Genomic DNA, 26984 nt, shown 5'->3' on the forward strand with positions numbered 1-26984 from the left:
AAACACTACATGGCAAAAGAAACCAATTAAAATGAAAGCACCACCAGGCTTGCCCAACCTCAAAGCCAATTTACATCATCAACCTCTATACATGACAATGATTAGGAGTCAACAGTAGGGATGAGCGAACCCGAACTGTACAGGTTCGGGTTCAGCGATCGGGCAGTGGAAGAATCCTGGACTTTGTTTTTCGTCTTGCATAACAGAAACCAGATAGATCCGTTATGCTTGGCCATAGACTTCTATTATACGGAATGCCTTTTAAAGGCTTCCATTTTGCATTCAGTCATAGAATTCCGTGATAATGGAACCCATAACGGGATTCCTCCACTGCCCAAACGCCAAACCTGTAAAGTTCGGGTTCGCTCATCCCTAGTCAAAAGCACTCCATATTTTCATGGTCATGTAGAGAGGCCGCTAGTGTTGCAGGTTACCAAGTGCTATACTTACATCATAATAAGCACAGTACAAGGCAAGTTGCCATACAGTGAATTTACGAACAACCACTAGTTGTCCTCATATGGCCATATAAAGGGTTATTGGGCAGTGGTCACTCCCCATGGCTTTGCTTCTGATCTTGCTGTCACACAAGGCTGGAAGCAAGGCTTTTGACAGGACAAAATAATCCAGCCTCCACCCAACATTCTTGCTCCGTGCATTCATCATGTAAGTCCAAAAGGTATAAGCGTGCGGCTTGTCGGGGTACAGCTCACGGAAGCTGTCTACGTAGCCTTCAGCCAGCAGTGCTCCGAATCCCTCTCGCTCTTGAGGAGTGAAGCCGGGGGTTTTCTTGTTGGTTTTCGGGTTCTTCAAGTCAATCTCCTGATGTGCAACGTTTAAGTCACCACACAAGATGAGTGGCTTTTTGCTGTCCAACCCCTTTAGATAAGCACGGAAATCTACATCCCAGCGCTGGCGGTAATCAAGCCGTACTAGGCCGCGGCTGGAGTTGGGAACATAAGTAGCAACCAAGTAAAAGGAGTCAAACTCAGCAGTGATTACACGACCCTCCTTGTCGTGCTCTTCAATCCCTGGTACGAAAATTTAGAAAAGAAGAAATAAGATTGAAGGCCAATAAATGGCACACTGTCCGTGTGAACTTTTAGTTGGCAAGTTTGTATACAAGAACAAATAAGCAGATGCTTATATGAAGGATGGAATCTTACACTACAAATGCTAATTACTTAAAGGGGATAGGATCGCTAGGATATGCTACCAATGTCTGATAGGTGCGGGTCCTATCTCTAGAACGGAGCCCACAAATTGAAGGAGGCCCACCTTCCATTCGTTTCTATTGGACTGCCTAAAACAGCTGAGCGCGCTACTCAGCTATTTTCGGCACTCTCCTAGAAACGAAGGGGATGCACAAGCACGGTCCTCTCTCCTTCACTTTGTGGGGTCCATTTTAGAGATAGCTGTGGCTCTCTAGCCATATCCCACCAATATATGAGATGTGCCAACCCCTTTAAATAAGGCCCGGAGGTTTGTTTTTGTTTTTTTTTAGCATTTTCGTTTTGCACTCCCTGCTTTCCCAGAGCCTTAACTTTTTTATTTTTCTGTCTACATAGCCATATGAGGGCTTGATTTTTGCAGGACAAGTTGTACTTTCCAACGCCACCATTTAATATTGCATATGATGTAGTGTGAAGCTGTAAAATAATTCCAAATGGGGTGAAATTGCAAAAAAAAAAAAGCAATTCCTCCACAGTTTTACTTTTTTATTTTTATTTACGACGTTCGATGTACGATAAAACTGACCGGTTAATTTTATTCTACAGGTCAGTACGAATCCGGCGATACCTTATATGTATAGTTTTTCTTGCGTTTTGAAAAATTTAAAAAGTTTTATTTTTTGTCGCCATATTTTGCCCCTTAAAACTTTTTTGTAATTATGTGTACGGAGCTGAATGGGGGCTCATTTTTTTGCGGGGCGATCTGAACTTTTCATTGATACCATTCTGGGGTGTGTATGACTTTTTGATCACTTTTTATTTAATTTTTTGGTAGAAAATGAAGTGAACAAAAATGCTTTTTTCCCGTTTTGCTGTTTGCCGTATGGGGAATATATTTTTATACTATGGGCGTTTTTCGCACATCGCGACACCCATGATGTTTATTTTTTTAGTTCTTTTTATTTTGGGAAAAGGGGGGTGATTTGAATTATTATTTAATTTTTTTAATAGTTCCTATAAGGAACTATAACATGCAATCATCTGATTGCTATTATCATAGACTCCAATGCACTTGCATTGGAATCTATGATGATTTTACTACTTTCCTATGGAGCCCTATTACAGGCAAGGGATCCATAGAAAATACTATGCAGCAGCCTCCTGTCATTCACAAAGACAGGGGCTGCTGCACACAAGCTCCGGCTCCTCCGATCGCGACACGGGGGACCCGCTGCATCAGCGCGCGCTTCCGGTGCTTCACGCGTTTCGATGCCGTGGTCAGGATTGACCACGGCATCTGAGGGGTTAAATGTCCACGATTGGCATTACTGCCGGTTGCGGACATGAGCCATTGGTGTCTGCTATAAGAAGCAGGAGGCTACCTGCAGCTATGGCGTCCGCAGCGCTCAGGAGCGGGCGCCATCTTTAAAGACCCTGCTAGCGCCGTACATGCTGGGCGTTAAGGGGTTAAAAACAACAGCTTCAAAAGGCAGAGGGCAATCACTTACCAATGCCATATGTGACATCAAGAGGCTTCTCCTTACAAAGCATTGCCACTCCACTATAACCCTCTTTCTCATCAGAGCAGGCCCAGTATTTATGGGGGTACTCCGGCATGTCCTTAATGTCTGCGGGGAGAGCTTTCTCAGCACACTTGGTCTCTTGAAGACAGAGGACGTCAGGATCCTCCTCTCGTACCCACTGCACAAGAAACAACACACCACATTTTACACAACACAAAATCTGCAGATGGTATACAAGAATAAACTATAGCCAGTTCTACACAAAGTACTCAAACCTACATACAAAAATAGTCAGAAATGTAGTGCACCTACCGTCAAACCGTTTTTTTTGACCCATGCTCTGATACCATCAACATTCCAGGAGCTGATCTTCAGCGTGTACTTCTTGTCATCTTCAGTGGTCAGTTTGTCAGGGGCATCGTCATACAGGACCACAGGCTCGGCTTCTTTGCCTCCCTTCTTCCCCTTCTTGTTTTCGGGTTCTGAGAGATGTGGAAAGTGATGTATGAAGTCTAAAGCCTAGAAACCTCTGGAGCGTTCCCATGTGCCGCCCTGCACTTTACTTACCCTCATCCTGCACAGAAGGCTCTGTCTCACTCTTGAGGTTGTCCTTCTTTCCTCTCTTAGGCATTCTGGAGATCAAGGAGATTAGACGTGGATATAGCAAAGATCGAAGCGTCTTGAATTTTGCACCTGTTCCAAATACATAAAAGTCAATTAAACCTATTGTAGCAGGTGTACAGAGCATGAAATACCACAGAATCAAGACATCTCGGGGGAGATTTACCAAGATAAATGCGCCAGAATTGTTGGTCAATTTCTGCCAAAAATGACTTGTACTACATTTATGTGTACACTTTTTGCGACTCATTAGATGAGTGGGAGTGGCTTAGTGGGAAGAGGTGTGGCTTAAAAGGTGATGCTGCCAACCAATAGGAGATAGGAGCCTGGTTCATTGTTAGCCTAGTGGTCCGTGTCGGCGCTGCTGCCCCTACCCACGGGCGCGCCTGCCAGGCTCCCTCTTTCCCTCCTGCTGCCATGCGCCGTGCTGACAAGGTAGCAAAGACTACTTTCACACTAGCATTATGGCTTTCCGTTTGTGAGATCCGTTCAGGGCTCTCACAAGCGGTCCAAAAACGGATCAGTTTTGCCCTATTGCATTCTGAATGGAAAAGGATCCGCTCAGGATGCATCAGTTTGCCTCCGTTCCGTCTCCATTCCACTCTGGAGACGGACACCAAAACGCTGCCTGCAGCTGTCTGCCTGACGAAGTGGAGCCAAACGAATCCGTCCTAACACACAATGTAAGTCAATGGGGACGGATCAGTTTTCTCTGACACAATAGAAAACGGATCCGTCCCCCATTGACTTTCAATGGTGTTCAAGAATGATCCGTCATGGCTATAGAAGACATAATACAACCGGATCCGTTGATGACGGATGCATACGGTTGTATTATTGTAACGGAAGCGTTTTTGCAGATCCATGACGGATCCGCCCAAAACGCGAGTGTGAAAGTAGCCTTAACTGTTGCATCTGAGCTCCATGCCAGAGTTTACTGCCTGCTGGAGACCTGTACTGTTGTCAGGGCTTGCATGGGCGTGTCTCTCCCCTCTTGTGAGGCAGCATGGACACGCCCTCTGCCTTACCAGCCTATGGCTGGATTGCAGGAAGAATTTAAGGCTTCCTACCCCAGGAAGATGCCTGAGCAACTCATGGTCACTAGCTTGTCTTGTTCCAACTGTGAAGGTGTTTTTCAAGTTCTGCTTTGCTCTGCACTGGACCCTGCTTTTGGAATTATCGGATTTTGCCGGCTGCCTCTGACCTCGGACTTCGTGTAGAGTGGGATAGAGGAGGGGATAGTGGGGATTTAGTGTGGGGTTGGGGTTAGTGAGGAAAGTATGGAGAAGACTGGCCAGAACTATACACCCATGAAAAACAGAACTGCTGGTAACAAGAACCTGTTACATACAAACATCAACCAAGGTAACCAAAAATCCTGGATAATCACTTTACAGGTAATAGTCATTTAAAATGTATTTTCACAAATGCCAGAAGTCTAGCTAGCAAAATGGGGGATCTGGACGCTATGGTACTAGAAGAACACATAGATGTCGTTGGTGTGGCTGAGACATGGTTGGATTCTACGCATGACTGGGCTGTTAATATTAAGGGTTTTACACTTTTTGGGAAAGAAAGGGTCAATAGAAAAGACGGTGGCGTGTGCCTATATGTGAGGAGTGATGTGAAGACAAGTGTGAAAGAGGCAATTGTGGGTGCGGATGTGGAAACCTTATGGGTGGAGGTTCAAAGGGATATCAACACTGAAAAAATAATACTTGGTGTAATCTATGGACCCCTTAACATCACAGAGGAGATGGAAACACAACTGTATAACCAAATAGAGCGGGCGGCACAGGCTGGTATAGTGGTCAAAATGGGAGATTTTAAAGAGGACCTTTCACTAGAATAAAACATCTAAACTAAGCATACAGACATGGAGAGCGGCGCCCAGGGATCCCCCTGCACTTACTATTATCCCCGGGCGCCGCTACGTTCTCATAGTATCTTCATAGTTAGGCTCCACCCAGGGGAACCTGCCGGCGTCTCGTTCTCCCATGCTGTAGCGCTGGCCAATCGCAGCGCTCAGCTCATAGCCTGAGAGAAAAAAAAAACTCTCAGGCTATGAGCTGAGCGCTGCGATTAGCCATCGCTACAGCATGGTAGAAGGAGACGCTGGCAGCTTCAACTGGGTGGAGCCTAACTATGAAGATACCGGAGCCTATACCGGGAGAACGGAGCGGCGCCCAGGGATAACAGTAAGTGCAGGGGGATCCCTGGGCGCCGCTCTCCATGTCTGTATGCTTAGTTTAGATGTTTTATTCTAGTGAAAGGTTCTCTTTAACTTCCCAGACATTGACTGGGGTTATGGTTCTGCCTCAACTGCTGCAGGACCAGTTTGTAGAAGCTCCCACTAGGGGCGATGCTCTGATGGATCTCTAATGATGCAGAGCTTTTTGGAAATGTTACTGTTTGAGAAACACTAGGTAATAGTGACCACAATATAATTATATTCCCCCTACACTATAAGAAGCAAACTCTGTCAGGCAGAGCAAAGACACTGAATTTTAAAAAGGCTAATTTCCCTGAGTTGAAGGCAGCATTTCAGGGCATAGACTGGGAGCAGCTACTGTTAAATAATAATTGCACTAAAAAATGTATTCCTTTAAGCAACAGGTATAAACGGCTAAAATTAACCCCCACCTTCATGGCTTACAGCTACTGTAAAAAGGGCAATAAAAGAAAAAAGGACATTTAAATAATACAAATCTGAGGGGTCAGCTGTAGCTTTTGAAGATTACAAAGGGCTTAATATAATCTGTAAAAAGAAGCTAAAATTGGCAAAAATACAAAACTAACAGCAGGTGGCAAAAGAGAGCAAAACAAATCCCCAAAAATGTATTTAAATATATAAATGCTACAAAACCAAGGTCCGAGCAGGTAGGTCCCTAAATAATGGTAAACGGGGGTTAGTCACTGAAGATAAGGAAGGCAGAGTTACTAAATGTTTTTTTTTTAGCTGTGTATATACAAAAGATAAAGGAGCTGATATCTGTGGTGCTGGGGCTGTTAGTACATCCAGTAATATACGCAATTGGCTAATTATAGAAATGGTCCAGGACAAGTTAAATAAGGTAAATGTGAACAAGGCTCGGGGTTCAGATGGATTACACCCAAGAGTTCTTAAAGGGAACCTGTCACCGGGATTTTGTGTATAGAGCTGAGGACATGGGTTTCTAGATGGCCGCTAGCACATCCACAATACCCAGTCCCCATAGCTCTGTGTGCTTTTATTGTGCAAAAAAACTGATTTGATCCATATGCAAATTAACCTGAGATGAGTCCTGTCCCATCTCACTTACAGGACTCATCTCAGGGTAATTTGCATATATATCAAATCGGTTTTTTTACACAATAAAAGCACACAGAGCTATGGGGACTGGATATTGCGGATGTGCTACCGACCATCTAGAAACCCATGTCCTCAGCTCTATACACAAAATCCCGGTGACAGGTTCCCTTTAACCACTTCCCATCTGGGCCCTTTGCCCCCTTCCTGACCAGGCCAAATTTTGCAAAACGGACATATCTCACTTTATGTGGTAATAACTTTGGAACGCCTTTATTTATCCAAGTCATTCAGAGATTGTTTTCTCGTGACACATTGTACTTCATGATAGTCATAAATTTGAGTCAAAATATTTCACCTTTATTTATGAAAAAATCCCAAATTTACCCAAAAATTTAAAAAAAATCGCAATTTTCTAAATTTCAATTTCTCTGCTTTTAAAACAGAAAGTGATACCTCATAAAATATTTATTATTTAACATTCCCCATATGTCTACTTTATGTTGGCATCATTTTGGAAATGTCATTTTATTTTTTTAGGACGTTAGAAGGCTTAGAAGTTTAGAAGCAATTCTTCAAATTTTTAAGAAAATTGCCAAAACCCACTTTATAAGGACCAGTTCAGGTCTGAAGTCACTTTGTGGGGCCTACATAGTGGATACCCCCATAAATGACCCCATTGTAGAAACTACACCCCTCAAGGTATTCAAAACCGATTTTACAAACTTTGTTAACCCTTTAGGCGTTCCACAAGAATTAAAGGAAAATGGAGATCAAATTTTTAAATTTCACTTTTTTGGCAGATTTTCCATTTTAATCAATTTTTTTCTCTAACACATCGATGGTTAACAGCCAAACAAAACTCAATATTTATTACCCAGATTCTGCGGTTTACAGAAACACCCCACATGTGGTCGTAAACTGCTGTATGGGCACACGGCAGGGCGCAGAAGGAAAGGAACTCCACATGGTTTTTAGATGCCATGTCCCATTTGAAGCCCCCTGATGCACCCTTACAGTAGAAACTCCCAAGAAGTGACCCCATTTTGGAAACTAGGGGATAAGGTGCCAGTTTTATTAGTACTATTTTTGGGTACATATGATTTTTTGATCATTCAATATAACACTTTATGGGGCAAGGTGACCAAAAAATTGGTTGTTTTAGCACAGTTTCTATTTATTTATTTTTACAGCGTTCACCTTAGGGGTTCAGTCAAGTGACATTTTTATAGAGCAGATTGTTACGGACGTGGCGATACCTAATATGTATACTTTTTCTCATTTATTAAAGTTTTACACAATAATAGCATTTTTGAAACCAAAAAATTATGTTTTAATGTGTCCATGTTCTGAGAGCTATAGTTTTTTTTATTTTTTGAGAGATTTTCTTATGTAGGGGCTCATTTTTTGCGGGATGAGGTGACGGTTTTATTGGTACCATTTTGTGGGACATACGCGTTTTTGATCACTTGGTGTTGCACCTTTTGTGATGCAAGGTGACAAAAATTGCTTGTTTTGACACAGTTTTTTTTATTTATTTTTTACGGTGTTCATCTGAGGGGTTAGGTCATGTGATATTTTTATAGAGCTGGTTTTTACGGACGCGGAAATACTAAATATGTCTATTTTACTTTATTTTTCTATTTTAATTTTTTTTTTTTTATTCCTAACTTGGGAACTTTTTTTTTTTTTACATGTGAAACTTTATTTTATTTTTTCAACCCTTTATTTTTTTTTACACTTTTCGTCCCCCATAAGGTCATACAAGACCTCTGGGGGACATTTGCTTCACTTTTTCTTTTTTTTTTCACAGTTGATTTCTCCTGTAACTGGGGCTGAGATAGTAGCCCCAGTTACAGGACAAATGCACCCCTATAGAGGCTGTACAGCAGCAATCCTGCGCTGTACAGCCTCACAGCAGGGCTGATCGAGGTCTCTGAGAGACCTCACACAGCCCCTGCACTCTCCGGTCCCGGCGGTCACATGACCGCCGGGCCGGAACAGGAAGCGCACAGCGCTTCCTTCTCTGCAGACACAGCGCTCGGTGAGCGCTGTGTCTGCAGTGACCGTGAAGGCAGGGACACCTGGGCACTGTCCCTGCCTTGTCTTAGGGTTGCCCTGCTGTCACTGACAGCGGGCAACCCGATCAGCAGCTGCACGATTAGCGTGCAGCTGCTATTTCTGACAGGACGTTTTAAAACGTGCTGTCAGAAATAGACGTCCACCCATAGGACGTTTATATCCTATGGGCGGACGTGAGGCGGTTAAAGAGCTCAGTCCAGTTATTGATGTGCCCCTGTTTAGAATTTTTAAAGGATAACTGTCGTATTATTATTATTTTTTTTGGAGTATTGGATTGTGGTGATTAATATCTCCTTGGTGGCCCTATTTCAACTTTTCACTGTGTATTCAATTACCCCTTAATTCCACATTTTTGTTCCCTGTACTGCCTGCTTTTACCTGTGCTTAAAATAGGGTTGCTAGGCATGGTCCGTCCTCTGTTGAAGGACGCAGAAGCAGGCTGCGTGCAAGGTCAGATTACTGACAGCCAGGGACTGTAAGTAAATGATTAAAGCCAGGTCCTCCCCAGCAGCTGATAACAGTGCCTGGGCTGTGTGCACTTCTCCCTGTCCCTGCGCTTGGCAGACGCTCCCTCACTCAGCAGAGCTGGAGAATGCAGAGTTGGAGCAGCGCAGACCAGGGAAGGGAGATCTGCCGTCTGCTTAGTGTATAACTGAAAGCAACATGTGGTAAGAGGACCCCTTGTGCTGCAGGAGATAAACCCTTTAGGGGGAGGGCTCTGGTTACTGACACTTTTGGGGGACTATTGTTACTGGCTAGTGAGGGCAGGCGGGATTAGCCTCAGGGTGAGGGCAGTGGCGGCCATCTTAACTGAATAGTGCAATTGCAGTTTTATGCAGACTGGTTGCTAAGGGCTGAATCTTATATATGGGGTAAGTCAGTCTAATAGTAACTGATTCTGGAATATCATGTTATAAGTAACTACATATATGAAAATTGAAATTAGGGTCTAAATGTGACAGTTATCCTTTAAAGGGCTTCTGTCACCCCACTAAACTCATTTTTTTTTGTGTACTTATAATCCCTATCCTGCCATATTGCCATACATTGTTATTAATAATTTTCGTTCAGTAGATTTAGCAAAAAACGTACTTTTATGATATGCTAATTACCTTTCTACCAGCAAGTAGGGCGTCTACTTGCTGGTAGCAGCTGCAGAAAACCGCCCCCTCCTTCTGTTGATCGACAGGGCCAGCCGCGATCTCCTCCTCCGGCCAGCCCTGTCAGCATTTCAAAAATCGCGCGCCTGTGTTGATTCGGCGCAGGCGCTCTAAAATAAGGAGGCTCGCCTCCTCAACACTCCCTCAGTGTGCCTGCGCCGATGACGTCACCGAAAGAAAAGACGTCATCGGCGCAGGCGCACTGAGGAAGTGCTGAGGAGGCGAGCCTCCTTATCTCAGAGCGCCTGCGCCGAATCAACACAGGCGCGCGATTTTTGAAATGCTGACAGGGCTGGCCGGAGGAGGAGATCGCGGCTGGCCCTGTCGATCAACAGAAGGAGGGGGCGGTTTTCTGCGGCTGCTACCAGCAAGTAGACGCCCTACTTGCTGGTAGAAAGGTAATTAGCATATCATAAAAGTGTGTTTTTTGCTAAATCTACTGAACGAAAATTATTAATAACAATGTATGGCAATATGGCAGGATAGGGATTATAAGTACACAAACAAAAAAAAAAAAAGAGTTTAGTGGGGTGACAGAAGCCCTTTAAAGATTCTCTAGGTACTGGTACAGTGCCAAGTGACTGGCGCAAGGCAAACGTGGTGCCCATATTCAAAAAAGGATCAAGGTCCTTCACAGGTAATTATTGACCATTAAGTTTAACTTCTGTTGTGGGAAAAATGTTTGAAGGACTCTTAAGGGACTATATACAGGAGTATGTGACTGTAAATCTATATATAAAGAAGGACATATATATGTATGTCACGCAACAATTTTTTTTACAATGATAGTATATGGTGTTGCACTGTGACATGCTGCGACAGTCGAAGAAAAATCCATCTTGGATGGATTTTTTGCCACTGTCGTGTCGCAACATGTCACAGTGCAACACCATCGCCTATTATTATAAAAATTGTTGAGACAAAACGTTGCGCGACACATGTCATCGAGTAGCCCTAGCATTAAAGGGGCAGGGCACTGTGGAGGTCACTGTTAAGGGGGCAGGGGCCACTATTAAAGGGGAAACTGCTGTGGAAGTCACTGTTAAGGCGGCAGGGTACTGTGGAGGTCACTGTCAAGGGAGTGTGGTAAGCGGTGAAGAGGAGGCAGCGCTGGCACGGTTTAAGTTCAAATAGCCTAAGGCTAATAGATTCCCGTTTCTGGTCTAATTTAAAACATAACGTTTATTTCATTTTATTAAGACTGGTATAGATCGGGAAGAAAGAAAAACAGCTGATCGACGAGGATGCCGGGTGACGGACCCCCGCCGATCTGATATTGATGACCTATCCTGAGGATAGGTCATCAATGAATATAACTTGGACAACCCATTTAAATGTATTTAGTTTTGAGAAGAGACGTCTAAGGGGGGACATGATTAACCTGTACAAGTATATAAATGGGCCATACAGAAAATACGGTGAAAAACTGTTCCATGTCAAATGCCCTCAAAAGACAAGGGGGCGCTGCCTCCGACTGGAGAAGAAAAAGTTCAGTCTCCAGAAGCGTCAAAGCTTCTTTACTGTAAGAACTGTGAAGCTGTGGAATAGACGTCCTCAGGACGTGGTCACAGCAGGAACAGAGGGCAGTTTTAAAAAGGGTTTAGACGAATTCTTAAAAGTAAATTACATTAATGCTGATGAAAATGTGTAGAAATCTGAGTCTCACTTCCTTCTGGGATTCGCATCCCCACCTATCCCTTGGTTGAACTTGATGGACTTATGTATTTTTTCAACCATATCAACTATGTTTACGGACCTTGCTTGTTTGCCGCCTGCCCTGACCACGTACTTCCCCCTCGGTGCTGCCAATGACTCAGGGACTGCTCTGGAGTGGCACCTGGCAACTACCCTAACGGCCCAAGCCTATCCTCACCATCAGAGGCCCTAGTGAAGACCAGGTTGTTGCTTAGTTACACCCCTCCAGAGTATAGCCAGTCAGTGCCGCAGTGGGTCCACACCCGCTTGCATAACATTCATCCCTAGCAGGTGCTCCCGAGTTGTATGAAGCAGAATTTTGCCCAGTTAAGGGCCCTTGCACATGACCGTATGTCCTCCGAGATATACGGTCCGTGAGCGGGCAATATGTCCCGGGGCGGCATTGATTGTGTGTAGAGGAGCGCACCGCATCATAGATTACTGTAATACTGTGCACGTTGGGTCCCAGGAGTACTATTGTCCCGCACTCACATGATCTTATGAGTGCGGGACAATAGCCCCGCGGGCCTACATTGGAGCCTACAGGAGAAACTGCAATACGTCAGCCAGTTGACATGTTCCAGATTTTAGGGTGGAATCTGATTGGTTGCTATGGGCTTTTCAGGTACTGTAGTAGGCCTCATGCACACGGCCGTAGCAGTTTTTGCGGTCCGCAAATTGCGGATCCACGAAACACGGATACAGGCCATGTGTGTTCCTCATTTTACCACACTGTATGTCCCGTCCTCTGTCTTGTCCACAAAACAGACAAGAATAGGACACCTTTTTTTTTTTGCGGTGCCGCACAACAGACATATGGATGCGGACAGCACACTGTGCTGTCCGCTTCTTTTGCGGCCCCACTGAAATGAATGGGCCGGCATCTGACCCGTAAAAATGCAGATTGGAGGCGGCCCAAAACCACGGATGTGTGCGTGAGCCCTTACACTGCGGAAAAACCACGTGGAATATGCATCGTTTGCCTAAGGCTTTGTTCACATGCAGCAGATATTTTAGTACCAAACATTTGTAGGCCAGGTCATCAATATCGGATCAGTGGGGTCTGACACCCTAAACCCCCGCTGACCATCCCTCCACTGTGCTGATCACTGCAGCGCTGCTCTATTCACTACACAATGTACGGAGCTGTAGTTCCTGCGCCAGTTACCCCCTGAACAGCTGGGATTCGGACCCCCAATGATCTGATACGGGTGGTACATTAGAAGCCTATATGACCAGCCTAAAGGTTACCAGTACTGGGCTCTACAGAGGGGGCATCCAGGTGCCCACTCACATCTGGACGCCGGCGCAGGAACCGTGCATGCCCGCCCCCATACTAACCCCGCGTGTACCCGCACACACCTCCAGCTGCTCCGGGGAAGCTCCACACAAAGACACCGGGGGGAAGCTCCACACGAGGCTGCCCGGAAACACGTCGCGGGAAGCGGGACACAACAGAAGCACGTGGTCTGCCTGGACTCCCGGAAGGGGCGGAGCTCTGGCGTGCAGGTACTGTGTGTGTGGAGCCGGGTGGTCACCGAGCAGGGCGTGTGAACTGTACCTAGTACAAGACGCATCCTGTGCGTGCATCTGACAACCTAAGCTGTGGATTTGTCCCTTAGCAATTCGGGGGTATTTACACAGTGAAAAAAACCTTGTGTGGATGTTTCCTAAGGCTGGGTTCACACGGGCGTTGCGGGATAAATGTGCGGGTGCGTTGTGGGAACACCCGCCCGCGCGAGTGCAAAACATTGTGAAAAATCGCGCATGTTTGGTACCAAACCCGAACTTTTTCACAGAAGTTCGGGCTTGGGATCTGCGTTCTGTAGATTGTATTATTTTCCCTTATAACATGGTTATAAGGGAAAATAATAGCATTCTGAATACAGAATGCATAGTTAAGCAGCGCTGGAGGGGTTAAAAATAATAATAATTTAACTCACCTTAGTCCACTTGATCACTATGCCGGCATCTCCTGTTGAATAGGACCTGTGGTGAGCATTAATTACAGGAACAGGACCTTTGACGTCACTTCGGTCATCACATGATCCTTTACCATGGTGATGGATCATGTGATGACCGGAGTGACGTCATCAAAGGTCCTGTTCCTGTAATTAATGCTCACCACAGGTCCTATTCAACAGGAGACAGAAGGAGATGCCGGCATCGCGATCAAGTGGACTAAGGTGAGTTAAATTATTATTTTTAACCCCTCCAGCGCTGTTTTACTATGCATTCTGTATTCAGAATGCTATTATTTTCCCTTATAACCATGTTATAAGGGAAAATAATAATGATCGGGTCTCCATCCCGATCATCTCCTAGCAACCGTGCGTGAAAATCGCACCGCATCCGCACTTGCTTGCGATTTTCACGCAGCCCCTTTCACTTCTATGGGGCCTGCGTTGCGTGAAAAACACAGAATATAGAGCATGCTGCGATTTTCATGCAACGCACAAGTGATGCGTGAAAATCACTGCTCATGTGAACAGCCCCATAGAAATGAATGGGTCGGTATTCAGTGCGGGTGCAATGCGTTCACCTCACGCATCCGCGCGGAATACTCGCCCGTGTGAAAGGGGCCTAAGGCTGAGTTCACACGGGCGAGATTTCCGCGCGGGTGCAATGCGGGAGGTGAACGCATTGCACCTGCACTGAATCCGGACCCATTCACTTCTATGGGGCTGTGCACATGAGCAGTGATTTTCACGCATCACTTATGCGTTGCGTGAAAATCGCAGCATGCTCTATATTGTGCGTTTATCACGCCACGCAGGCCGCATAGAGGTGAATGGGGCTGAGTGAAAATCGCAAGCATCCGCAATCAAGTGCGGATGCGGTGCGATTTTCACGCATGGTTGCTAGGATGACAGTCTATTCACTGTATTATTTTCCCTTATAACATGGTTATAAGGGAAAATAATAGCATTCTGAATACAGAATGCATAGTAGGTGATCAATTGAGGGCTAAAAAATAATTAACTCACCTCCTCCTCTTGATCGCGTAGCTGCCGGTCTCTTCTTACTTCTTTAATCATGAGCTGCCGGCTAAAGGACCTGTGGTGACGTCAGGTCACATGGTCCATCACCATGTCATCCGGAAAAACGGATCCTGCATTTATTTATTTTCATATTTTGTGCGGTCTGAGCATGCGCAGACCGCAATGCCGGAACACTTGAGGCCAGATCTGGCATTAATGCATTTCATTGGGAAAAAATGCCGGATCCGGCAATTGTTCCGGAATTTTGGCCGGAGATAAAACCGTAGCATGTATTATCTCCGTCCTGAAAAGGCAAAAAGACGGAACTGAAGACATGCATCCTGAACGGATTGCCCTAAGGCTACTTTCACACTTGCGTTCAGAGCGGGTCCGTCTGGTATCTGCACAGATGGATCCGCTCCTATAATGCAAACGCTTAGATCCGTTCAGAACGGATCCGTTTGCATTACCATGAACAAAAAAAAATTATTATTATTTTTTTTTTTTTTTTGTTCATGATAATGCAAACAGATCCGTTTTGACTTTACATTGAAAGTCAATGGGGGACGGATCCGTTTGAAAATTGAGCCATATTGTGTCAACTTCAAACGGATCCGTCCCCATTGACTTACATTGTAAGTCTGGACGGATCCGTTTGCCTCCGCACGGCCAGGCGGACACCCGAACGCTGCAAGCTGAGTTCAGGGGTCCGCCTGCTGAGCGGAGGACAAACGGTGCCAAACTGATGCATTCTGAGCGGATCCGCATCCATTCAGAATGCATTAGGGCTGGACGGATCCGTTCGGGGCCTCTTGTGAGAGCCTTCAAACGGAGCTCACGAGCGGACACCCGAACGCTAGTGTGGAAGTAGCCTTAGACAGACAATGCAACAGCTCACTGCAAAACAAATAAAGTACAAAATTGCATCATAATTGCAAATGCTATACTAATAAGTTAGAGATACTTGACAAATCGTTTTGTACAAAATTATTTGAGCCCGTCTGCCGCAGTCGTGCACTCCTGACCAGCTCGTCTGCCCCATTGGCTGATTTTAATTAGTGTTAGTATATAGCTTGGCCTGCTCCCCCTCACTCACTGGAAGCCATCTGGCACCAGGAGAGAGATAGTGTGTGGACTCTCATTGCAGTCTTTGGTGACCTTTTTGGCGCCAGGGGTGGTGTGGAGTGGGCCCGGCGTGCATGCTGGTAACTGCGTTCCGTGGATATAATGGAGGCCATTTTGGCACCAAAAATGACAGAAATTCAGGCGGATCCAGCATGCATGTGAAACCTGCACTTTCTGAATTATATGGTAGCCGTCATGGCACATAACAGGTAGAATTTAGTGTTAGGAACCCGTCTAACTAGAGATCGCCTTGACGTGCGGCAGACGGGCTAAAATAATTTTGTACAAAACGATTTGCCAAGCATCTCTAACTTATTAGTGTAGCACTTGCAATTATTATGCATTTTTGTACTTTATTTGGTTTGCAGAGAGCTGTTGCATTGCATGTTTTGTTTTACAGTGTTGTTTTCAGCCATAGCAACGTGCCCCTGCGCATTGGGATGTGCTGACTGACCCCCTTTTTCTTTGCCCTAAGACAGAACTCCATGCCGGAAAAGAATAACGCTAGTGTGAAAGTACCCTTAGTGTGCATGAAATCTGCACCAAAAGCGCACAAATCAATGTGCGCTAGTTTTGTTGAGTTTTTTTTTTTTTTGTATAGTTTTTATGCAGTTTTGGTGCAGATTTTCTGTTTGTTAGGGTTAAGATAAGATGCCTTTATTGTCACTGTACAATACAATGTAATACAATGTACAATACAATGAAATGTTGTTTGGAGCAATCCTAGATGCCGTGGACAGAGGAACAAGAACTGACTTTTAAACTAAAGCATCCATTGAAGTCTATGGGGAAATCACTATAGAAGGTGTGGAATCGCCCATACAACTGACATGCTGCAGATTTTTAGGTCCGCCCAACAGGTCAATTTCTGCACATACGTTGCGTTTGTCTCACTTCCTCCCCTCCAGTGAGGAGAGAGTGTGAAATGTGTGCACCTCTCTGCTCCTTCTAGGGATCAGTGGGGGTCTCAGCATTCAGATCCTCGCCAATCAAAACCTTTGATATGTTTCCATAGTTTTTTCCAAGGAGCCAACTGGCAATCCTCAGTAGGTTGGCAGTGATATCAGAGGATTATGAATACCCGTGACACTTCTCAGGACGCCGTGACTATATTCCAGGCAATAATACCAATCAGACATTTAAACCCCCAGATGCCAGGGTCATATGTGACCACGGCATCTGAGAGCGAAAACCCAGTCCGCAACGCCTACCCCTCACTGAGATCGGGAAGGCATTCCTTAGTGGTAGCGGCCTGAGCCTGTACAAGGACACCGGGCCTCTTACTGGTATATGCCAATGCAGGCCTGCAGATGGCAGCACTGAATTGGAATATACAGAATTTTCCACACACTAAGGGTCTATTCACACATCCGCAAAATGGGTCCACATCCGTTCTGCAATTTTGTGGAACAGGTGCGGACCCATTCATTTTCAATAGGGCCGGAATTTACGGATCCGCACTTCTGTTCTGCAAAAAAATAGAACATGTCCTATTCTTGTCGGCAATTGCGGACAAGAGAAAGCATTTTCTATGAGAGTGCCGGCGATGTGCTGTCCGCAAAATGCGGAACACACATTGCCAGTGTCCGTGTTTTGCAGATCTGCAAAACACATACGGATGTGTGAATGGACCCACCTATCCCTTGGTTCAACTTGATGGACGTTTGTCTTTTTTCAACTGTATTAACTATGTAACCCTAATATATGAAATCACCTTAGAGTGTGGCAATCAGATTTTTTGCAAGTTCATGTCCCATTGGGGACTAAAAAAAGTTTGATAAAAGTTTCTAAACATATCTAAAAGTTCAAATCACCCCTTTCCCCAAAATAAAATTAGACGCCCATAGCATTAACATATAAAATATCTCATACAGCGTAACAGAAGAACAAAAATAAAAATGGCTGATCTGCCGTGTTTTTGTTACTTCACCTACCCAAATTTTTTTTTTTAAAAAGTGATACCTGCTTTCATTGAGGGGAATGAGGAAAAAAAAAAATAATGCACATGGAAGCCATCTGATTTTCAGGTGTCCATTTTTATGTGGACTAAAATTGGACAGGGCTGTTTGCATGAAGCCTTAGCTATAGGACCACGGCAGACCATGCTCTTCTTAAAGGTTGTGAGGTGGACTGTTTTCAATGGGAGCTAAAAAGTACTACAAATATCAGCGTTCACTTCCACCATTACAGTGGGTGCACGGAGAGCCAGGAACCAGCAAAATGCCGCAAGGGGCATTTGTTCAGTAACTAAGCCAGCTCCCTACAGTTACAGTTATGATTGTTGACGTGGATGGAAGGGCGAGTCACATGAGGCCTCACCAAATAGAATGTATGCACACCACTTCGGGGAGCGTGTCCTGTCTGCCAACACTCCAAGTACATCAGTAGGTGCTCTAAAAGTAGGGGTGCACCGAAATTCCGGCGGCCGAAAATGTACCTAATCCATTTCGGCCGATATTGTTACATATCGGCCGAAAATATGGGGTGTGGGATTTGTCACCCACCAAGTAGCTCACCATCTGCGGGCGGGCGCCGGGCGGGCGGTTTACTTTAAGTCACTGCATCTTTATTTTACCTTACAATCGTGACGCTCCAGTAACAACTCTGCAGGCAGAGCGGAGGGCGGCGTAACGTCACTTACTCACGTGACGCGCCTGCTCCGCCTCCTTCATTCATAAAGTGGGCGGAGCAGGTGCGTCACGTGAGTAAGTGACGTTACGCCGCCCTCCGCTCTGCCTGCAGAGTTCTTACTGGAGCGTCACGATTGTAAGGTAAAATAAAGATGCAGTGAGTGATGCTGTGAGCAGCAGGGCCGGGGCTGTTATGGGTAGGGGGATCGGTCTATGGCACTGCTATGGGGAGGGGGGATCTGTGCACTGTAATGGGGAAAGGGATCTGTGCACTGTTATGCCCATAACAGTGCACATATCCCCCGCCTCCATAACAGCGCCACCCACAGATCCCCCTCTCCATAACAGCGCCACCCACAGATCCCCCTCTCCATAACAGCGCCACCCACAGATCCCCCTCTCCATAACAGCGCCACCCACAGATCCTCCTCTCCATAACAGAGCCACCCACAGATCCCCCTCTCCATAACAGAGCCACCCACAGATCCCCCTCTCCATATATAATATGATTTATTAAATTCATGAAAAAGAATTATTAATAAAATCATTTAAAAAAAAGTATTTGGGCAAAAAGGCAGTTTCGGTCAAGGGCATCCTGAATTTTCGGTTTCGGACCAGAATTTTCATTTCGGTGCACCCCTATCTAAAAGTGGTCTCTACAAATCAGTGCTTACTCCTTTCTGGCTGCTTCATAACCCCTTTAAAGATGAGCTGTCATGTCCACCAACCACAGCAGCTGCTCAACGGGTTCTGTAGCTTTTTTCTCTCCTGCTTGGCCCCTCCATTCCCAAAAGTCTGTGCTGTTAGTTTCCAGATCTGCGGTTGAGGCATGCACATCAGAGCCCCCTATTAACTACCTGTTGAGAATCAGCACCGGTTGACCTTGTATGGCCTCGGTAGCATATTGGGGCCTAAGAGAAGAAGAAAATAATCTGTGGAGCGGGGCATCCAGGTAAGTGCAGGTCCTCATTAAGATGCTCCTATTAGGATTGGTAATCTTTATTCTTAACACCGCACTAAGCCCTAGTGGTTTCAGTCCCTTTACAAGAAATGACATATTTAACCTTAGCTCTGGTATCTTTTTGTTCTAGGTTGTCACAATGACTATTGTCTTGGGGTTTGAAGGAAGCGCCAACAAGATTGGAGTGGGCATCATTCAGGATGGGAAGGTTTTAAGTAATCCTCGAAGAACCTACATTACTCCTCCAGGACAAGGTCAGAGTGATGGAAAAGAGTCACCTCCTAGGGCTATATTCACATGTGATAGATTTGTTCCTTAAATTTCTGAGGCTGAAAGTCCCTTTAATACATGTGAATTAGGGATCGACCGATTATCGGTTTGGCTGATATTATCGGCCGATATTGAGGATTTTGAACGTTATCGGTATCGGCATCTATTTTGCCGATATACCGATAACGTATGGGGAACACAGAACGCGCTGCTCTCAGCGCTCTCTGTGTTCCCTCCGCAGCACAGGGGAGAAGGAAGCAGTGTCTCCTCCCCCTGTGCTGCTGCTGCCGCCAATGACAGAAGAGAAGACAAGAGGAGGGGAGGGGCTGTGGCCGCTGCGCCACCAATGAAGATAAGCCATTCATTCATATACAGGAGGCGGGAGCTGGCTGCAGAATCACATAGCCGGCTCCCGGCCTCTATGAGCGATAGCTGCGATCCGCGGTAGTTAACTCCTCAGGTGCCGCGGATCGCAGCTACCGCTCATAGAGGTCGGGAGCCGGCTATGTGATTCTGCAGCCAGCTCCCGCCTCCTGTATATGAATGATTGAGAGACTTATCTTCATTGGTGGCGCAGTGCGCCCCAAGCCCCCCAGTATTAATCATTGGTGGCGCAGTGCGCCCCCACCCCAATCCCGGCCAATAGTAAAAACATTGGTGGCGCAGTGCGCCCCCCCCCCCCCCCCCCCCCCCCCCACCCCCACCCAGTATTACTCATTGGTGGCAGTGGCCACAGGATCCCCTCTCCCCTGCTCCTCCGATCGGAGCCCCAGCTGTGTAAGCCTGGGGCTCCGATCGGTTACCATGGCAGCCAGGACACTATTGAAGCCCTGGCTGCCATGGTAAGCTCCATGCTGCTGTGTGCACTATGCACAGAGCAGCAGGGACAGTGTGAGCTCCTATTCACCCTGATAGAGATCTATCAGGGGGAATAGGACAAGGGTTCTAGTCCCTAAGGGGGCTAAAAGTTAGTGTAAAAAAAAAACACAAAAATATTAAGTATAAATGAAAAAGACTTATAAAAAAAAATACACATTAACAATAAACAAAAAAATACACATTAACAATAAACATATTAATTTTCAGCAGATTTGTGTAGGAATTTTTTTTTTTTCTCAAAAATGAAAATTCCCAGAATATCGGTATAAATTATCGGCTATCGGCCTGAAAGTTCACAAATTATCGGTATCGGCCCTAAAAAATCAATATCGGTCGATCCCTAATGTGAATGTGCTTATTTCTGTGGCATGAGCATGGATTTCCGCAGACTCTTTTTAGGTGAATGGGACAGATGCAGATTCTGAAGCAAATCTGCCGGTGAATTCACAGTAAAGCTGGTCATGCGTAATGCTCGGACCATAATAGACAACTGTTTTCCCCTTTTGTTATGTTTATAAAATTCACTTTTCTGCTAGGAAAAAATCTTCTAGTATGAAGTTAAGCGTATGGCGACGCTGGTCACCGCCAGGATCGCAGAGTAGCTGTGATTCCATAGAAATGAATGGGATCGCCACATCGGTCACAAGAAATCCAGCAGTGTTGGATTTCTTACAACTGGAGCAGTGAACCCATTCATTTCTATGGGATCACAGCTACCCCGCGATCCTGGCTGCCGTGTAGGCATAAACTAAGGCTTTCCTTAATACTTGGGCAGAACATAGATGAAGACAAGCACTGTATGAGTATTAACCCCTCCAGGTCCCTAGAGCACCAGGGATGTTGGTGTAACCCCATCCATTGTCTCTCCCAATCGGGGAAGCTGGGATGAGCTAAAATCTTCTGTCTCAGGGCTCATTCAGAGAGATGTAAAACTTGTACTTCTAGCATCCGCCCATGAAAAACGGACCACACACAAATGGCGTCCGTGTGCTGTTTTCATAGATCCATTGATTTGAATGAAGAATGGACGAGTTTCAGCAAGAAAATCAGATTACAGCATGTTGCAGTTTTCTTCCTACGTGGACTATGTAGAAAATCGCATATACAGGTGAAACTCGAAAAATTAGAATATCGTGCAAAGTTCATTTATTTCAGTAATGCAATGTAAAAGGTGAAACTAACACATGAGACTCATCACATGCAAAGCGAGATATTTCAAGCCTTTATTTGTAATAATTTGGATGATTATGGCTTACAGCTTATGAAACCCCAAAGTCACAATTTTGAGGTCCCCTTTGCTCAGGGGGTATGGATTCATTAGCTGACTAGACGGTGACACTTTGAGCCTAGAATATTGAACTTTTTCACAAAATTCTAATTTTAAGTTGCATTAATGCAATTCCTTTAAATTTACATTACTGAAATAAATGGACTTTTGCACGATATTTAAATTTCTCGAGTTTCACCTGTATAGATCCACCTATAGACTGTAATGTGACAGTGTTCTACACTCGCACACAGATTGCTCACCATAATGAGCCCTTGGTCTGAAAGTATGGTAAAATGAATAGCACCAAGCGATGGAAATTGTTGCACAGTTGTAATTAATTGAGGTCTTCTCCATTTTTTTTTAATGATCAGTGAGATAATTTTCAAGAAAATACATGCAGTAGCACTGCAGATGAGTTATATTTTCAACACTGCTTTCTTCTGAGGCTGTTTTTCCTAAAACTTTTTTTTCTCATCCGTATCATTGGGGGACACAGGCTTGACGTATAACTGCTACCACTAGGAGGCGACACTAAGCAAAAAAGTGTGAGCTCCTCCCTCCAGCTATACACTTCCTACAGGGACTAAGCTAAAACAGTTTTAGCTTAGTGTCTGTAGGAGGCAGACCTCCCTGCTTTGCAGGTCTGCAGATTTTTTTTATTTATATTTTTTTCTTCTAGCGGGATTACAGGCAGTCCTAGCTGCCTGCACTCCCACCCAGGAGACGGGAGACCAGGTGGTCCCCAAGCCCGCTGTTCCTTCCCGGTCTCCAGAAGACAAGGAGGACCAGAGGTTCCTAAAGCCTCTGCATCCCGCCAGCCTTCGGGTCACCATGGCTGCCCACGACAAGTCCCCTCTGTTTTCGGTGTGCGGCCCCCTTGGGGAGGACTGCTACACCGGAAGTGGTGACCCGGCTGGAACCAGGGTGGCAGAACACGCCAGACAGGTAAGTATTCCTGGTTCCAAACCAAAACCCCCTTTTTCTTCCCCCTCCCCTTCTCAGGTTACTTGCTGTGGATGGTGCCCACGAAGCCTTGTCCCCCCAAGGTTAAGGGTTAACAGCTGCGTGAAAAGCTCTCCTGTGAGGGAAGGATGAAGATGAAAGGAAGCCCTCTGTGCTTGCCAAGCTTCTTTCTGGCCCAAACCACCTTCCCAATCCCCCTCCGCCTGCCCCCCATCGGTTTCTCGCGGAGTTCCGTTATTCTCCTCCGCCGGGGCCGCTTGTAATTGAGGCCCTGGCTTTTTCTGCAGCCTACTTCTGATCCGCTCGCCGCGGGTACTTCTCACCCGGCTGGCATCTCCGCTCGGCTGGGGCTCCTTGAGGCAGCACCGCTGTACGGGGAAGGGGGGGAGCGGTTGCAGACCTCTAAGGGGAGTCAGTTGGTGCGCCAGTGCTCCTTTTAATTATCGCCAGGGGCCGACTCACCCTCCTTCATCTGGCTTCCTGGCGCTTGTTTTTCTGACCCCACCCATCGCCTGCTCAGAAGGACCTCTGCGGACTCTAACACCAGTTTTTTTTTTTCTTTTCTTTTTTTTTTTTTCCCCGGACAGGCTGCAGTAAGGGACACAGGCCAAGTGAGCTCTTTCTTCCATTCCGACAGGGTCTAACTTTAGCCCTCCTACCTTTCACTACAGGTACTCACTATGTCCAAACTCAAATCCCAGGCTCCAAAGCCAGCGGTCACTTCCGTGCAACATTTTGCATGTGCTTCTTGTCGCTCAAAATTCCCATCCGGTCAGTTAAATCCCCTCTGCTCCTTGTGCTCTGCTTCACCACCAAGTGGCTCTGACCTTGTCCCAGCCGGAGTGGATGCGCTCTGTCTAAGATGGTGCTGGAAGTTTCCCATTCCAACAGGGCCATTGTGGAAATGCTGGGGCGTTTAGCTGTGCGGCCACCCTGTGACCAGTCAGACTCTGGGGACTCCTCTGCTACTCCCCATCGTGGACGTCCTGCAGAACGGACCAGACCACCCTCTCCTTGAAGGGCGTCTGCGTCCCATGTTTCCTCCATCTCCCCGCCACCTCCCAGGGAGTCGCGCTCCGACACATCCTCATTAGAAGAGGCGTGTTCTGAGGAAAAGTTGTCAGACGCTGACTTTGTCTCACCGGAGGACCAGTCTTCCAAACTGTCCGCTATGGTAGACAATCTCATTGCAGCTGTTATACAGGTTGAGGACGCTACACCCTCATCTGCCGGTTCTAGTTTTTCCTTCAGGCGATCCCGTTGCTCGCCAAAAGTTTTCCCCAAACACCCAGAGTTTCCTTGGAAAGGGAGGAATCAATGGAACTTCCCTGACGGGCGTTTTGCTTTGCTGAAACATTTAGACATCTTATATCCCTTTCCAGAGGATTTGACAAAGAAGTGGTTGTCCTCTCCTATTGTTGAGCCACCGGTATCCCGCTTGGTTAAAAATACTACCTTGCCTATGGCGGATAGGGGTTACTTCTCAGACCCCAGGGATAAGAAATTGGAATCTTTTGCCAAATCTTCTTTTGAAGCAGTTGGCACTGCCCTGCGCTCGGTTTTATGTCAGGGCTTTGCCTCTGGGGACTCCTCAGAGGAACTTTTGGATATTGCAGTGCAACTTTCCCACGCCAGTCCTTACATCTGTGAGGCCTCTCTGGACGCGGCCAGGCTTTTGGCCCGCTCTTCAGACCTTTTTTTATGCTATTCTCACCCTTCTGCGGCAGGGAGTGATTGTTCCTGTTTCGCCTCAAGAACGTTTTCCCGGATTCTACTCTAATCTCTTTATTAGTCCCCAAGAAAGTGGGTACAGTCCGGCCCATCCTAGACCTCAAAGCACCTGTCCTCGATAGACATCAAGGACGCCTACCTCCATGTTCCCATCTGCGTCGGTCACCAGAAATATCTTCAGTTCGCAGTGGGACCTTTTCATTACCAGTTTGTGGCCCTCCCGTTCGATCTTGCAACAGCTCCCAGAGTCTTTACCAAGATTCTGGCCTCAGTCATGGCTCTGCTTCATGCCAGGGGGATAGTGGCGATTCCGTACTTGGACGATATCCTGATCAAGGGTCCGTCATTCCGGGCAATGGCAGACAGCCTACGCATCGTCCAGGACACCCTGGAACGCTTCGAATGGGTTCTGAACCTATCAGTCATGTCTTCACCTATCTCGGCAGCTGATGTTTCTGGGCATGCTGTTCGACACCGATCGGGCCAAGATATTCTTGCCCCCAGACAAACTCTCCACTCTCCGTCGTCAGATCCTCTTTGTTGTGGCCTTAGCCTCTTCCCATTCGCCAGGGCTCTGGACCACATGGTCTCTTCCTTCAAAGCAGTGCCCTACGCTCAGTTCCATACCAGGGCTCTTTAGCGGCACATTCTGACCATTTGGGACCGTTCCCCAGCCTCCCTGGATCGACTCATCCATCTCTCTGCCCCGACGCTCCGAGACCTCCGGTGGTGGTTGATGTGTCCGATGCTGACATCGAGCCGCTCCTTCCTTCCCCTCCGCTGGATAGTGTTGACGACTGACGTCAGTCTGGGGGGGGGGGGGGGGGGAATCTGGACAATCTCGGTCCAGGGTACCTGGTTCCGCAAGGAACTCTCCCTTCCAATTCAATATTCTGGAATTGCGGGCGATTCGTCTCTCTGGTTCATTGGACGCACCGTCTCCGGGCGTATCCAGTTCGGGTTCAATCCGACAACTCCACGGCAGTCACATATCTAAACCACCAGGGCAGCACCCAGAACCCCGCAGCCATGTCGGAAGCAGCGCTCATCCTCTCCTGGGCGGAGAGCCATGACCCAGCTCTGTCAGCAGTTCATATCCCTGGCTTCTACAAGTGGAGAGACTCTATCCCGGCAAATGGGCTCTGCATTTACAAGTCTTTCTCGCGATCTGCGAGCGATGGGGTCGGCCGGATGTAGATCTCATGGCCTCCTGCTTGAACCGCAACATAGAGAACTTAGTCGCGAGGTCCAAGGATCATCGGGCGTCAGACACCCTTGTGATCCCGTGGACTCGGTTCACGTTCCCTTACGTGTTCTTTCCTATTCCGCGTCTTCTCCGGAAAATCAGGTTCGAAGGTCTGCCCGTCATTCTCGTGGCCACGCAGAGTATGGCACGCATCCCTAATCTCCCTCCTCGCCAATGAACCCTGCGTCTTCGCCTTCAGGAGGACCTCTTGTCGCAGGGACCGATCTTCCACCCGAATCTAGGGTCTCTACATTTAACTGCATGGCTGATTAAGCTGCCATACTAAAGGCTCGTGGTTTCGGGCGTGGCTAGCTGGACATGTGAGCGGACGTGAGCTTCGGAGCCCCTGCCTGCACTGCCTCAACCATTTATCCGACACAAACAGCCTGAATTGGGGTATATTGTGGACTAAGTTGCACCTAAAGGTCCAGGGACCTCTTCGCTACCTGCAGTCACTTGTATTCCGCCACGTCATGTCCAGGAGGAGGGACGGGAGAGGAGCCGGAAAAAATTAGCAAGATGGCGCTGGGGCCGCCACGCTGAAGCGCCGGGACCGCGTGAGTGACTTGCAACAAGATGCGGCCGAGAGGCTGAGTCAGTACGCGCACACCCCGGTATTCCCCAGTGTGAGACTTGCCTAGGACACCAACTGTGAGTCCTCCCTGATGGATGGGGGAAGGGATTCAGACTGGGATGAGACCGGAGAGGTGATGGGTCTGAAACGGCACCCTAACAGATTTGCCGCCATACAGGATCAAGATGGGGCTGAGGACCCAGATGTCCCAGGCTCAGATATGGAGGAGCCGACTATCAAGGACATTCTCCAGGCTATTTTTAAGTGGGGCAAGTCACTTAATGTTATGTCCATGCAGATGGGAGCCATTAAGGAAGATATATCTATTGTCAGGCATGATCTGCGAAAACTGGCAGACCGTACTACGTCTCTAGAGGTTCGTATGGGAGACATAGAAGATGCAGTACACCCTCTTAAAAGACTCTGCAGATCACTCCTGCAGAATTGATGTAATCTCTGCTAAACAAGACGATCTGGAAAATCGGCTGAGACTAAATAATGTGCGGCTAGTTGGAGTGCCTGAGAAAGTGGAAGGCTCTAACCCCACTGAATTTTTTTTTGGGCTCAAAGAACAGTTTACAGGAGGTGTCCAGACCCCTTTATTTGCCATTGAACGTGCGCACAGAGTCCCCACCAGGCCTCTACCACCAGGGGCACCACCACAACCGGTTCTCATGAAAGTGCTCCATTATAGGGATCGTGACTCTATTCTGCGCAAGGCCAGAGACCTGCCTGATATTTCTATCTACGGCCACAGGGTGTCCTTTTTCCCCGACTTCTCTATGGAAGTTCAGAAGTGGAGGTCTAGATTC

General features: G+C 46.8%; 2 protein-coding genes across 3 annotated transcripts in view; one reads left to right on the forward strand and one right to left on the reverse strand.

The window, feature by feature from the left end:
* Positions 1–13005, reverse strand: APEX1 (apurinic/apyrimidinic endodeoxyribonuclease 1). Its single transcript, XM_040416767.1, has 5 exons — positions 12905–13005; positions 3263–3388; positions 3008–3177; positions 2681–2873; positions 1–1031 (listed from the first exon to the last, which is right to left on the reverse strand). Exons 2-5 carry the CDS (start codon positions 3324–3326, stop codon positions 517–519), a joined length of 942 nt encoding a protein of 313 aa, XP_040272701.1. The 5' UTR covers positions 3327–3388; positions 12905–13005; the 3' UTR covers positions 1–516.
* LOC120988953 (O-sialoglycoprotein endopeptidase) overlaps positions 12974–26984 on the forward strand; it is a 44775-nt gene continuing 30764 nt past the window's right edge. The window contains exons 1-3 of one of the 2 annotated variants that reach the window (XM_040416766.1): positions 19062–19183; positions 19214–19230; positions 19370–19493. In XM_040416766.1, coding sequence (XP_040272700.1) covers positions 19379–19493 — 115 coding nt within the window. In that variant the 5' untranslated portion in view covers positions 19062–19183; positions 19214–19230; positions 19370–19378. Of the gene's footprint in view, positions 13052–19061; positions 19184–19213; positions 19231–19369; positions 19494–26984 lie in introns of those variants that run through there. The other variant, XM_040416765.1, reaches the window with a different exon arrangement.

This window comes from Bufo bufo, chromosome 2 (assembly GCF_905171765.1).
Source record: "Bufo bufo chromosome 2, aBufBuf1.1, whole genome shotgun sequence".
Classification (NCBI taxonomy): Eukaryota; Metazoa; Chordata; class Amphibia; order Anura; family Bufonidae; genus Bufo; species Bufo bufo.

What these genes read in the sequence shown, in the direction of transcription:
- APEX1 (XM_040416767.1), bottom strand. Translation starts at nt 3,326, where the DNA reads ATGCCTAAGAGAGGAAAGAAGGACAACCTCAAGAGTGAGACAGAGCCT. An exon ending in GCCTTCTGTGCAGGATGAGG is followed by an intron (nt 3,178 to 3,262) that starts GTAAGTAAAGTG and finishes CACATCTCTCAG; the next exon opens with AACCCGAAAACAAGAAGGGG. An exon ending in TGATGTCACATATGGCATTG is followed by an intron (nt 1,032 to 2,680) that starts GTAAGTGATTGC and finishes TTTTCGTACCAG; the next exon opens with GGATTGAAGAGCACGACAAG.